Source organism: Salvelinus sp. IW2-2015, unplaced genomic scaffold (assembly GCF_002910315.2).
Source record: "Salvelinus sp. IW2-2015 unplaced genomic scaffold, ASM291031v2 Un_scaffold2481, whole genome shotgun sequence".
In the NCBI taxonomy this organism is placed as follows: domain Eukaryota; kingdom Metazoa; phylum Chordata; class Actinopteri; order Salmoniformes; family Salmonidae; genus Salvelinus; species Salvelinus sp. IW2-2015.
The window spans coordinates 61,077-76,655 of NW_019943799.1; the positions used below are offsets into that span (position 1 = coordinate 61,077).

Sequence of the window (15,579 nt, forward strand, 5' to 3'; positions counted from 1 at the left end):
GGTTCACATTACACATTGGTTAACAGGTGTTATTGGTCACATACACATGGTTAACAGGTGTTATTGGACACATTACACATGGTTAACAGGTGTTATTGGTCACATACACATGGTTAACAGGTGTATTTGGTCACATACAACATGGTTAACAGGTGTTATTGGTACTACACATTGGTAACAGATGTGATTGTACATACACATGGTTAAACAGGTGTTATTGGTCAACATACACATGGTTAACAGGTGTTATTTGGTCACATACACATGGTTAACAGGTGTTATTGGTCACTCACATGGTTAACAGGTGATTGGACATACACATGGTTAACAGGTGTTATTGGTCACATACACATGGTTAACAGGTGTTATTGGTCACATACACATGGTTAACAGGTGTTATTGGTCACATACACATGGTTAACGGTGTTATTTGGTCACATACCACATGGTTAACAGGTGTTATTGGTCACATACACATGGTTAACAGGTGTTATTTGGTCACGATACACTGGTTAACAGGTGTTATTAGTCACATACACATGGTTAACAGGTGTTATTGGTCACATACACATGGTTAACAGGTTGTTATTGGCACATACACATGGTAACAGGTGTTATTGGTCACATCACATGGTTTACAGGTGTTATTGGTCACATACACATGGTTAACAGGTGTTATTGGTCACATACACATGGTTAACAGGTGTTATTGGTCAACTACACATGGTTAACAGGTGTATTGGACACATACACATGGTTAACAGGTGTTATTGGTCACATACACATGGTTAAAGGTGTTATTGGTCACATTACCATGGTTAACAGGTGTTATTGGTCACATACACATGGTTAACAGGTGTATTGGTCACATACACTTGGTTAACAGGTGTTATTTGGTCACATACACATGGGTAACAGGTGTTATTGGTCACATACACATGGTTAACAGGTGTTATTGGTCACATTACACATGGTTAACGTGTATTGGTCACATACACAGGTTAACAGGTGTTATTGTCACATACACATGGTTACAGGTGTTATTGGTCACATACACATGGTTAACAGTGTTATTGGCACATACACATGGTTAACAGGTGTTATTCACATACACATGGTTAACAGGTGTTATTGGTCACATACACATGGTTAACAGGTGTTATTGGTCACATACACATGGTTAACAGGGTTATGGCACATACACATGGTTAACTGGTGTTATTGGTCACATACACATGGTTAACAGGTGTTATTGGTCACATACACTTGGTTAACAGGTGTTATTGGTCACATTACACATTGGTAACAGGTGTTATTGGAGTGTAGCAAAATGCTTGTGCTTCTAGTTCTGACACTGCAGCAATATCTAACATGTAATCTAACAATTCCACAACAACTACCTAATACACACAAATCTAAGTAAAGGAATGGAATATGAAAATATACATATAACTATATGGATGAGCAATGACCAGCGCATAGGCAAGATGCAATAGATGGTATAAAATACAGTACGTGTCACATCTCTCCTTGCTACGCCCTCTTGTGTTCATCCGGTGTCCTTGACCTGCAGCCACTCCCCAGTACCTCTCTCTCCCCTCTTCTGTGTGTGATTGTGTGGTTGGAGACAGGTGTGCTGGAGTCAGAGCAGATCCCCATCAGCTGCAACCCATTCCATAATCAAGACCTCTACAAATACTCAGTCCTGCCACGTCCATTCTGCCAGATCGTAATTTCTGCTCAGCCAGTTTATGCTTCTAGCATTACGATTATTGAAGATCCTGTTACCCTGCTGTGCCTGTTTCCCTGCCTGGCGCTGTTTATCCTCTCCACTGCAGTTTTGCCACTCTGACTCTGTCTCCTGTTCCACACCCTGCTACCCTGTTGTGGTTTCAGCACACTACTAATCTCTTGGATTCACCTCCGGACCTGCTAACCTTGTTCCAATCAAAGTCAAATACTTATTTTCACCATAATTTGCAAATAAATTCATATAAAAATCCTACAATGGATTTTCTGGATTTTTTTCTCATTTTGTTTGTCATAGTTGAAGTGTACCTATGATGAAAATTACAGGCCTCTCTCATCTTTTTAAGTGGGAGAACTTGCACAATTGGTGGCTGACTAAATACTTTTTGCCCCACTGTATGTCCAAACAGTTCTATTTTTGTTTCATCAGACCAGAGGACATTTCTACAAAAAGTACAATCTTTGTCCCCATGTGCAGTTGCAAAACGTAGTCTGGCTTTTTTATGGTGGTTTTGGAGCAGTGGCTTCTCCTTGCTGAGCGGCCTTTCAGGTTATGTCGATATAGGACTCGTTTTACTGTGGATATAGATACTTTGTACCTGTTTCCTCCAGCATCTTCACAAGGTCCTTTGCTGTTGTTCTGGGATTGATTTTCACATTTCGCCCAAAGTACGTTATCTCTAGAAGACAGAACACATCTCCTTCCTGAGCGTATGATGGCTGCGTGGTCCCATTGTGTTTATACTTACGTACATTGTTTGTACAGATGAACGTGGTACCTTCAGGCATTGGAAATTGCTCCCAAGGATGAACCAGACTTGTGGAGGTCTACAATTTCTTTTTCTGAGGTCTTGGCTGATTTCTTTTGATTTTCCCATATGTCAAGCAAAGAGGCACTGAGTTTGAAGGTAGGCCTGAAATACATCCACAGGTACACCTCAATGACTCAAATGATATCAATTAGCCCATCAGAAGCTTCTAAAGCCATGACATCAATTTCTGAATTTTCCAAGCTGTTTAAAGGCACAGTTAATGTATGTCATCTTCTGACCACTGGAATTGTGATACAGTGAATTATAAGTGAATAATCTGTCTGTAAACAATTGTTGGACAAATTACTTGTGGCATTGCAACAATGTAGATGTCCTAACCGACTTGCCAAAACTATAGTTTTTTAACAATACATTTGTGGAGTGGTTGAAAAACAAGTTTTAATGACTCCAACCTAAGTGTATGTATACTTCTGACTTCAACTGTATGTAAATTAGTTATGTCTGTATTTCATTTTCAATAAATTTGCCAACATTTCTAAAAACATGTTTTCACTTTGTCATTATGGGGTATTGTGTGTAGATGGGTGAGATTTTAGTTTTTTAATCAATTTTGAATTCAGACTGTAACAACAAAATGCATTGTTTCTGAAGGCACTGCATGTACAGAGTAATCATTTTAATGGTGAACAACCATTGGTCTACCCATAAGGCATTCAAKATCATCACTTATCAGGTTGAACACTTTCCCTGTCCCAGGCAATGACACAGGGTTTTGTGTGTGATGATCATGGTGTGTGTGGATGGGTCTCTGTAGTCTAGACATTGATACAGGGTTCTATGTGTGAGGGTGTGGATGGATCTATGTAGTCCAGACATTGACACAGGGGTCTGTGTGTGTGAAGGACATTGAGTGTGTTTGGATGGGTCTCTGTAGTCCAGACATTGACACAGGGTTCTGTGTGTGTGAAGGACATTGAGTGTGTTTGGATGGGTCTCTGTAGTCCAGACATTGACACAGGGTTCTGTGTGTGTGAAGGACTTTGAGTTTGTGTGGATGCGTCTCTGAAGTCAAACAAACCTTGTTACATGAAGGCAAGCCACAGTAACAGAATTACAAGTTATGTCACTATGGCAACAGGAAAGCACTAAGATTAGTCAACAGCGATGATATCAGTACTTGATGTCCTTGTGCTGCTCTGTCAATCTGACATTTTGACTGAGCAGCCCAATTATCAAATCAAATCAAAGTTTATTTGTCACGTGCGCCGAAATCAACAGGTGTAGACCTTACAGTGAAATGCTTCCTTACAGGCTCTAACCAATAGTGCAAAAAAGGTATTAGGTGAACAATAGGTAAGTAAAGAAATAAAACAACAGTAAAAAGACAGGCTATATACAGTAGCGAGGCTATAAAAGTAGAGAGGCTACATACAGACACTGGTTAGTCAGGCTGATTGAGGTAGTATGGACATACATGTACATACTACCTCAATCAGCCTGACTAACCAGTGTCAATGTGATATGGTTAAAGTGACTATGCATATATGATGAACAGAGAGTAGCAGTAGCGTAAAAGAGGGGGTGGTGGGTGGCGGGACACAATGCAGGTAGCCCGGTTAGCCAATGTGCGGGAGGACACTTTGGTTGGTCGGCCCAATTGAGGTAGTATGTACATGAATGTATAGTTAAAGTGACTATGCATATATGATAAACAGAGTAGCAGCAGCGTAAAAAGAGGGGTTGGGGGGCACACAATGCAAATAGTCTGGGTAGCCATTTGATTACTTGTTCAGGAGTCTTATGGCTTGGGGTAAAAACTGTTGAGAAGCCTTTTTGTCCTAGACTTGGCACTCCGGTACCGCTTGCCATGCGGTAGTAGAGAGAACAGTCTATGACTGGGGTGGCTGGAGTCTTTGACAATTTTTAGGGCCTTCCTCTGACACCGCCTGGTGTAGAGGTCCTGGATGGCAGTCTGCTTAGCCCCAGTGATGTACTGGGCTGTACGCACTACCCTCTGTAGTGCCTTGCGGTTGGAGGCCGAGCAATTGCCGTACCAGCCAGTGATGCAACCAGTCAGGATGCTCTCGATGTTGCAGCTGTAGAACCTTTTGAGGATCTCAGGACCCATGCCAAATCTTTTTAGTTTCCTGAGGGAGAATAGGCTTTGTCGTGCCCTCTTCACGACTGTCTTGGTGTGTTTGGACCATTCTAGTTTGTTGTTGATACCAAGGAACTTGAAGCTCTCAACCTGTTCCACTACAGCCCCATCGATGAGAATGGGGGCGTGCTCGGTTCTCCTTTTCCTGTAGTCCACAATCAATTAATGTGCGTTTGAGTGTGTGACTGTGCGTGTGTGTGGGGGGGGGTGGGGGGTTCCTGCTCTTCCATGTAATGTGTATGAGTCAGTGTGCAAGTCTAGCATGTGTATTATATATCACCATGGATGTGAGAGTGATGTATGTATCGCCATGGTTACCCAGTGTCTATAGAACATGGTCAGTTGCTCCCATTCCGATCCTGCTTTGTGGACAACACTCCACTCATACTCCGTAAACTGCCTCGTCATGATACAGAAATACTCTGGGACAGAACTGCTACCTGGASACAGAGGGAGGGAGAGACAGGTTTATAATAAAATACACACACAAACCTGAGGGTTTGAGCTCTGATAGTAAGGAAACAGTTGAGGGAGGAMAGGTTGAAATGGAGAGTAAAGCAACACACAGACACACCTACTTTGTTTGGGATCATCACTTTCTCTCCAACTATTTTTAAACACACAGATGGAACGGAAAGCGGCAGGAAATCCCTYTGATAGAGCACTGCCAAACCACTCTCAGGGAATAGGAAAGACAACAGTGGCATCATGTGGTGAAGAACGGAACTGCAGGACACTTAAAATAAATATTTTTGATGGGGCAATGTGGGTGTTAAGTGTGTGCTTTATCTCTCGCTCTGTCGCAATCCTTAGTCTTTTCCTCCAGGGAATGAGGCTATGTAGAGCGCTCAACCCTTTCAGATGAAGAGGTCTAGGRTTATTTGAAGGGTATTTGGTGATTTTAAAGGGGGATTTGGGAGAAGCCGYTGGCGGTGTGCTCGTGGGAGGAAATGCAGACTGTGCTCAAATCTTAAAGTGTGGCAAGTGAAGTGTGTGATAATGAATGGAAAACAGAATGGAACAAAACAAGCAAACGTTGTAGTAGAAGACAAGGACCGGCCCAATAATGCATTTCTTATTGGACTGTGTTTTTTAGACAAGGACATTCATTTGGGAAAACCATTAGTCACATCGAGGACTGTGAAGAAAGCAGTGGGAAAGGTGCATTCAATCAAGGTGACAAGAAGCGAGTTTATATTGGTCAATTGTGTGGATGAAGAACAGAAGAAGCGTGCGAAGGAGGTGGCTATACTGTCCACGTCAGAAGTCACCTGTATGCGGCACAGTTGATGGCMCGCCGGACCTCGGGCTAGAAGGTCGAGGGTTCGAGACCTGATCCCTGCTGTTTCATTACAATACCATAGAAGAAAGAAGAAGATATTCAAGAACATGGCAAGTTATTATTTTCTATAGGAATAACACATTCAACGGACCATGGCTGATTTGGCAAACATTAACTGTCCGATTCTCTTTCTCCCTGCGCTGCACACACCGGGCTGCCAGCAGCCACTCGGACAGAGTCCACGAGTCACACCGGAATGCCCAGCGCACGCCTCCCTTTAAGGCCAGTTTTAGTGAAGAACCGGTAGACAGAAGTTCCACTTTTAGCTAACGTCACCTCTCGATTTGCATTTGGCTAGCACTGACAGCTTCTGTGAAGTATCTAGCCATTTTAGTTAACTGCTAGCTGTGAGGCAAGTGTGTCAGCATTTTAAACACTGTAAATGCCGCAAACCACAAAAACATAGTTAACTAGCAACGCATGAGAGCTTGATAAGGCAGAATGTCACCTGAACAGTAGTGTTTGCTACACTTCAAGAACATGACAGCTAGCTATAACAACACATGACTTGTGGACCCACATCCGGAACAACTGATGGGGGTGGAACGTTGCACGTCAAAATTGGTGGTAGCAATGGACGGACCAATGGGAAGGATGTTTACAGTGCGTCTCAAAAATGGGTCGTTCCGATTCAGATTTTGGCGTTGATGAGCATCGGATTTATTCTCTACGATTGATAAGGTGAGTTATTTAACAAAAATCATACATAGCATTAAGTAGTCGAGCGTTGCCATTTCGGCRTAATGAAAATGATCTGTGGAGGTTTGAGTTTTTACGGTGTAAACGTGATGGTGTGCATGTTAGCTAGCTACTGTAGCTAACGGATCAACAAACAACGCCGATTAGGCTACGTTACCAAGCTAACTGASGCTTTTCACAAAAAGCATAATGCAAAGCACTACACTGAGTTTTACATAGTCCAAACTGGAACCTATCCTGATCCCCGTCTCACCTCAGAAAATAGAGAGAGAAGACAGCTATGATAACTAGCTGTTCCKCCATCATTCAATCGTCGCCCCAAATAAATGAAAAACAACATGATTGTGGCATGGTTTGAAATGATGGTTGCCTGCAAGCACATCTTTGTTCCTACGATACTCAGAAATATACAGCAGTCTTCTTACACATGCAGTCTCTTGGGTCTGTCAAAGCATGTGTTTGTCCTGTGACAGATAAAGATACAGAACAGACCCATTTTGAGTTGTATTGAAGATAAGTTTACCACCATTTTGATCACCTAATCACTCTCTGGTTGCTCTCTTCTCCTGTGTTTGTCTTTCAGGAGGAAGCTGAGCTCTGTTCTGGTTGCCTGAGGACACCTGCTGTACCTGTGCTGTGTGAACCTTGGCCTTTGCGTGAACTAAGGGAGTGTGTCACCTGAGGCAGGACAGCGGGATTCTTCTTAACCTTCATCCATCGATCTATAACACTCACTTCTTGAAGTCCAAGCTAGCCTGACTGCTCTCTCCCTCTCTCTGTATCTATTCATCCATCCATCCCTCTTTRACCCTTCTCCATGCCTTTGCCCAATTATGTCCCTGTCACTTCCAGAGTCCCTCTGTAAMACTTCTGTCTCTCCATCCCTCCGTGATCTATCTCTCTGTCCACCTGTGTGTGCGCCCCTCCTGACCGCCAGGCTGGATTTCCTGCAGATGAAACACTTGAAGAGGAAGAGGAAGAGTAACTACAGCGTTCGTGAGACGCAGGCGCTGATCCGGGAGATCCACAAAAGACGAGACGTGCTGTTCTCCCGCCAGCAGAACACCGCCATCAACGAGCTGAAGAGACGAGCCTGGGAGGAGGTAGCAGGAGGCGTCAACGCACTGGGAGAGGGCGAGCTACGCACATCTTCAGAGGTGTGTGCTAGGAGAGGACTTCCATACTGACAAATGATGTTGTAAAAGAGACGGTGTTGTAGTCTTCAAGTCCGGTCTCTGGACCGCATATTGAGTGTCTCGTGTCAGATACATTTCTACTCTGTTTTGACTTGGTCTCGGACAGTGAGGACTCGTAATTTCTTCCAGAGATCAGTGAAATAAGAAAATGAATAATTGTCAGCTCCCATCCAGTCAGCACATAAACACGCTTTGCAAGCCCAAATATCCACTCTCCTTTAATGACAAATTAGTATTTTATCGCCTATTGAAACCTGGGCTTCCTACTTTAATCATATACTGTCCTTTACTTTGGTTGAAAAATATCCGTCGCGCTTGTCAGAATCTCCTTGATTTGTTGGGAGGGAAGAGTGGGGGGAAATTGTTTGAAAGTTGCACGCTCATTATTAGTAAGGGGAGACCAGGGGAAGTTGTACTTTTTAAAATCTAGTATAAACCTGTTTGGGTTAGTGATCATTTGTAGTGGCTCTCTGTTTGCCCTCAGCATGCTTTTTCTTCTCACCATTCTCAATGTCTAAAGAATCCATACGTTCTTCTGAAATATTAACACAGAAATACTGGACATTTTCAACTGTTAAGACTGGGAGGGGGGCGAGGTTGTCGGAGACCGAGTCAAAAATGTGAGTCCAGTTCAAGACCATGATTGTGAGTGTCAAATCCCCACCATGAGTTTGACTTGGTTTGCTCCGGTCTTGGTCTTGATTTAGGTGGTCTCGAACACAACACTGAAAAGATAGCATGAAGTATCCGACATACAAGGGCCGCATTTCAATAGTTTCATTCAGCCCCATTCACTGGAAGSAGTTCCATTGGGCTCCTCCTTCCCAGTACAGATTTACCTATACTTCCGGATGAATCTTGAGAGTTGTGACATCACCACTGTTTGTAATGGTTGTGTGTGGTTCCAGGTGAAGCGGCGTTACCTGGACTGGCGGTCGCTAATGAAGAGGAAGCAGCTCCGTGCTGAGCTGTCTCTCTCCACGGGGCTGAAGGCAGAGTATGATCCGTCCTCCCCTGAACACAACGCCTCACTGGGCTCAAGGGACCAGTCGCTCGACCTCTCTAGCTTTCCCAAGGAGTCCCAGTGCGACTGGCAGGACCTGGCGGATCTTGGAGAGCCCAGCGGACACGCAATGTCTACAGGGATTAAGATGGAGGAGGAGGCCAATGGATACAGGGTGAGGATCTCTGTGTGTGTGTGCATTAGTGATTTGTGGGTTGAATAAAGGGTAAACAATGTAATTTTTTTTTTTGTAAATGTAGAATTCTTGTGAAATTCATATTCATAGGCTATATTGTGGTTTTTCTATCATTATTTTTATCTGGCGTTAGTGCGTAGCCTAAGCTTTATGGTCTAACTGTAGCGTGCCAAATACACCAATTGACAAATGCTTTTGGGAACTTGGGCAGAGATAGTTAACATCTGTCCGCTGAGGCAAAAAAGACAATGTCTAAGTTTAATTCAATAAGAGGAAAAGCTGCGACATGGAGAGTTGAAAATAAATCGAAGGCAGGGCAGTATTCCATGTTTAAAATATTTTTTTTTATTGATTTGGTTCAGTGGTAAAAGAGGATGATGGCAGTTGCCTATGTTATGTGTGATTGTGGTCGCTATACAAAATCGACAATTGCAAGACAMGGACTTCAAAATGTCAWGTSAARTGTACTGTTCGGYTGGGTTCAATGGAATAGTAGCCATTACTTAAATCTGGACACTGACTGTAGGTCTATAACCTCTCATKACGCCTAATAATATTAACTGGTGCAGAATTAAGCATTTCTCGCAGTAAAATMATACACCAAATGTACATTTTGACTTCGGCACAGGAGTGGATTAACTATAATTTATTTCAGGATCTTGAGAGAATGAATGCACGGTTAGGGACTGTCTGTATAGGTGGCGYTGCTATCTTTATCAGCATCATAAAAGCTGATAGTATTTCAATCACATGAAATATGCATCCAAGCCGAACTGAGATCTTATCAACAACATGTTGGGTCATTTTTAACAGCTTTTAATTTCCTTAAAAAACGGTCAAACTGATGTCATTTGAAAATGTTGCACAGAAAATGCTTTCTGTTTATTTTATGTTATAGCATTTTCTCCCCATCCCTAAAAGTCTTTGCTGCTCGAGAGAAGCAGAGATGAAATGGTGAAGAGAGAACAAACTTTACATACATCAACTAGATTTGACACATCCATTCTATCGATTTATGACATCATTCTGGTGAGCAAGGCTTTATTATTCTTCTAGGCCTGTCAAAAAAAGGCCTGTCCAAAAAAATCCGCCATCTGACTGTACAGGGCATTTTCTATATTGCGGGTCGGTGTGGGCCTCAGATTTTCACTTTATCACATTTTTATATAGATTTTTTTTATTTCACCTTTATTTAACCAGGTAGGCCAGTTGAGAACAAGTTCTCATTCACAACTGTGACCTGGCCAAGATAAAGCAAAGCAGTGRGACAAAAACAACAACACAGAGTTACACATAAACAAATGTACAGTCAATAACACAATAGAAATAATGTACAGTGTGTGCAAATGTAAAAGAGTAGGGAGGTATTTATATACGTAGGGAGGTACATATACTCGGGCTGTTGCGGATTGGGTTATTAGCAATTGTGAACAAACAGCTGACCCGCGCATCACTAGTGTGRGTGCCAGCATTTATGTATTGCGTTAATCAGTATATCAATGATCGGAGTCCCTCTGTCTCTGTGTTCCTCTCTCTCTGTCAGCTGGAGGGTGATAGCGGAGAGGGAGATGGTGAGGAGGAGGAGGAGGATGATGATGATGAAGAAGARTGTTTCCCCMCTCTCCTACCCGACATGGGAGAGCGCGATGTACGTATCCCGGAAGTCTTCTCACACATTGAGTTTGGAATGCTCAGTGCCTCAAAGGGGACGGCGACCTCGATAAATCGGGACCTCTCATTGGGCGGAATGGGCTTTGCTGGGTTAGGACTGGCCAATCACGAGAGTACGGGATTTCTGGTTGGTTTGGAGAAGCAGCGTGTGGAATTGGAGAAGCAGCGTCTGGCTGTGGAAACGGAGCGGCTTGCGGTGGAGAGAGAGAGACTCCTACTGGATAAGGAAAGACTGAGTCAGTCGGAGGTGGAGAGGGAGAGATTGCAGCTGGAGAAAGAGAGATTGCAGCTGGAGAAAGAGAGACTTAGGCTGTTGCTCATGAACCAATCAGAACGGGCTGCTGCTCCCCCCCAGCAAGGCCCTCCCTCCTCCTCCACCCCTACCACCTCATCTTCCTCTGCTGTGGATGGACAGAATGAGAGAAAGGAGAATAAACCCTTGCTTTCTATGATAGATCTGGAGGGCGAGAGACGGAGCCTGGAGAAGGACAGATTGCAGTTAGAGAAAGAGAGGCTGCAGTTCTTTAAGTTTGAGTCTGGACGACTGCAGATAGAGAGGGAGAGACTAGAGGTGGAGAGAATGCAGCTTTACAAGGACCAGGGTCATTGAGAGAGGGAGGATAGGATTTCATCAAATAACATTTTGTCACATGCTTGGTAAACAACAGGTGTGGACTAACAGTGAAATGCTTACGGGCTGTTCCCAATAATGTAGAGAGAAAATAGAGAAATAATAGAAAAATGATGATGATACATAATTAGAAATGAAAAGCTTTGTTATATTCATGGGGTACCAGTACCAATTTGATGTGCAGGGGTACAAGGTAATTGAGGTACATACAGTGGCAAGAAAAAGTATGTGAACCCTTTGGAATTACCTGGATTTCTMCATAAATTAGACATAAAATTTGATCTGATCTTCATCTACAGTAAGTCACAACAATAGACAAACAGTCTGCTTAAACTAATAACATACAAATTATTGTATTTTTCTTGTCTTTATTAAATACATKATTTAAACATTCAGTGTAGGTTGGAAAAAGTACGTGAACTCTAGACTAATGACTTCTCCAAAAGCTAATTGGAGTCAGGAGTCAACTAACCTGGAGTTGAATCAATGAGACGAGATTGGAGATMTTGGTTAGAGCTGCCCTGCCCCATAAACACTCACAACATTAGTTTGCTATTCACAAGAAGCATTGCCTGATGTGAACCATGKCTCGAACTAAAGAGATCTCAGAAMACCTAAGATTAAGAATTGTTGCCTTGCATGAAGCTGGAAAGGGTTACAGAAGTATCTCTAAAAGTCAGTCCACGGGAAGACAAATTGTCTAAATGGAGAAATTTCAGCACTGTTGCTACTCTCCCTAGGAGTGTCCGTCCTGCAAAGATGACTGCAAGAGCCCAGCTCAGAATGCTCAATGAGGTTAAGGAGAATCCTAGAGTGTCAGCATCTTCCAGAGATTTCTGTAAGTCTTTAGCTAACATCTCTGACGAGTCTACAATWCGTAAAACACTAAACAAGAATGGTGTTCATGGGAGGATACCATGGAAGAAGTCACTGCTGTCCAAAAAAAACATTGCTGTACATCTGAAGTTCGCAAAAGAGAACCTGGATGTTCCACAGCGCTACTGGCAAGATATTCTGTGGACAGATGAAACTACAGTTGAGTTGTTTGGAAGGAACACACAACACTATGTGTGGAGAAAAAAAGGCACAGCACACAAACATCAAAACCCCATCCCAACTGTAAAGTATGGTGGAGGGAGCATCATGGTCTGGGGCTGCCTCAGGGCCTGGACAGCTTGCTATCATCGACGGAAAAATGAATTCCCAAGTTTATCAAGACATTTTCCAGGAGAATGTAAGGCGAATCTGTCCACCAATTGAGGCTCAATAGAAGTTAGGTGATGCAACAGGACAATGACCCAAAACACAGAAGTAAATCAACAACAGAATGGCTTAAACAGAAGAAAATATGCTTTCTGGAGTGGCCCAGTCAGTCCTGACCTCAACCCGATTTGAGATGCTGTGGCCTGACCTCAAGAGATCAGTTCACACCAGACATCCCAAGAATATTGCTGATCTGAAACAGTTTTGTAAAGAGGAATGGTCAAAAATTCCTGCTGACCGTTGTGCAGGTCTGATCCGTAACAACAGAAAACGTTTGGTTGAGGTTATTGCAGCCAAACGAGGGTCAGCCAGTTATTAAATCCAAGGGTTCACATACTTTCCCCACCCTGCACTGTGAATGTTTACACGGTGTGTTCAATGAAGACATGAACAATTTATAATTGTGTGTAATTAGTTTAAGCAGACTGTGTTGGTCTATTGTTGTGACTTAGATGAAGATCAGATAAATGTTATGACCCATTTATGCAGAAATCCAGGTKATTCTAAAGGGTTCACTTACTTWTWRMTKCKWKRYMWMGMAKYWAWAAGTAAGAATAAAGTGACAGATAATAAACAGTAGCAGCAGCATATGTGATGAGCATTAAGGGARATCTATGAGAGKAGTGCCTGGAAGAAGAGGTGGTCTRTATCTCAGTGWAGACAGGCCAGGTATGAGCCTCTATGAGCAGTCACCTCCATGGTCCACCTCCTGTCTGTCACAGACAGCTCCAATAGCTTGTTACTGTTCAGCTTGATCCACAATTGGTTGAAACGAGGTGAACAGCTCAACCAATCAGACAGTAAAACTATCAAACTGACCTTAGATCAGCAGGGCGTCTTCATCCTACTCCAGGTTGTTGGCAAAAGGATGTTATCCAGTTTTATTTCCTGTYGAGGCGGGATCAAGATTCAAACTGCCACTCAAACTCAGGAGCTGCTACCAATCACATTTAAAACATCTCCCTGCCAATCATTCTGTTATGTATGTGGACTTTGTTGCGTTAAGGAGATGTTAATTGAACAAATATAATCTGTGTCTACCACAGGAGGTTGGTGGCACCTTAATTGGGGAGGACAGGCTTATGGTAATGGCTGGAGCGGCATGGTATCAAATACATCAATCKCGTGGTTTCCATGTGTCTGATGCCATTCCATTCACTCTGTTCCAGATGTTATTGTGYACAGTCCTCCCCTCAGCAGCCTCCACTGGTGTCTACAATGTTTGTATAAAGTGAGTGGTTGTGTACTGGGAGAAACTGTAGTTTTTGTCCCTGGTGAAGTTTTGTGTAGCTCAGTACTACCGTCCATGTACTGCACAGGAAGTGGACAGTACTACCGTCCATGTACTGCACAGGAAGTGGACATAATGTAGAGTAGCTGTAAACGTAGAGTACAGAATGCTCTACAGTATGTGACTCAAACCAGGGTCATGTACAGAGATTCTTTAGACCAAACCTTTTGTCTTTTTGTAATGGTGCTATTTTGATTGTGTGTTTATGGTTTAGTACTATGCTGGAATGTTGTGTGTGTGGTGTTCTATATTAGCCCAGTCATCCAAGGAAAGAGTGAACCTGCAGAGATATTCAAGTCTACTTTAAGAGCGATGATAAAAGGATAATGTTGCCTATATGCTTTCTGCATCGCCATTAAGACTCACAATAAAGGATATAAATGAATAGTGTTATTTATTTTTAATTCTGCCAGTTTTTATGAATACATCTGGTGTGAACCCAAATTCACACTTAAATCAGCTGATACTCCATCTCTCTCTCTCTCTCTCTCTCATACAAACACAGCAGGCAGTTCAAATCACAAAGACTAGGGTTTTTTTCCCGCTTTGAGATTTTCTGTTGTCTGTTTCTGCAAGGAAAGCCTATGTGAAAGGATGTGCTTCAGCTGCTGACTGGTTTAGCCGTCTACGTCAAATTCTGTTTTATAAAATGGTCCTTTTTCACGTTTCAGTGTCTTCAATAAATAAACGATGAAATGTGTGAGCGACTGAATACTAAATAATTGCATCAGTTTGGCTGCTGAAAATATCCCCTCATATCTGTCCAGTAACATATTATATTGGTAATCATATCTGTCCAGTAACATATAATTGGTAATCATATCTGTCCAGTAACATATATATTGGTAATCATATCTGTCCAGTAACATATATATATGGTAATCATATCTGTCCAGTAACATATTATTGGTAATCATATCTGTCCAGTAACATATATATTGGTAATCATATCTGTCCAGTAACATATGTATTGGTAATCATATCTGTCCAGTAACATATATATTGGTAACATATATATTGGTAATCATATCTGTCCAGTAACATATATATTGGTAATCAATCTGTCCAGTAACATATATATTGGTAATCATATCTGTCCAGTAACATATATAATTGGTAACATATATTGGTAATCATATCTGTCCAGTAACATATATATTGGTATCATATCTGTCCAGTAACATATGTATTGGTAATCATATCTGTCCAGTAACATATATATTGGTAATCATATCTGTCCAGTAACAATATGTATTGGTAATCATATCTGTCCAGTAACATATATATTGGTAATCATATCTGTCCAGTAACATATATATTGGTAATCATATCTGTCCAGTAACATATATATTGGTAATCATATCTGTCCAGTAACATATATATATTGGTAATCATATCTGTCCAGTAAACATATATATTGGTAACATATATATTGGTAATCATATCTGTCCAGTAACATATATATTGGTAATCATATCTGTCCAGTAAACATATTATTGGTAATCATATTGTCATAACAATATCATATTGGTAATACCATATCTGTCCAGTAACATATATATGGTAATCATATCTGTCCAGTAACATATATATTGGTAATCATATCT

The 15,579-nt window shown here is 42.0% G+C and overlaps 1 protein-coding gene across 1 annotated transcript; it reads left to right on the plus strand.

Moving 5' to 3' along the window:
- The first annotated feature begins 5,418 nt into the window (after positions 1 to 5,418).
- Positions 5,419 to 14,357, plus strand: LOC112074067 (myb/SANT-like DNA-binding domain-containing protein 4). The gene is made up of 4 exons (XM_024141290.2): positions 5,419 to 6,703; positions 7,305 to 7,878; positions 8,826 to 9,095; positions 10,660 to 14,357. Exons 2-4 carry the CDS (start codon positions 7,555 to 7,557, stop codon positions 11,395 to 11,397), a joined length of 1,332 nt encoding a protein of 443 aa, XP_023997058.1. The 5' UTR covers positions 5,419 to 6,703; positions 7,305 to 7,554; the 3' UTR covers positions 11,398 to 14,357.
- Positions 14,358 to 15,579: the final 1,222 nt, after the last annotated feature.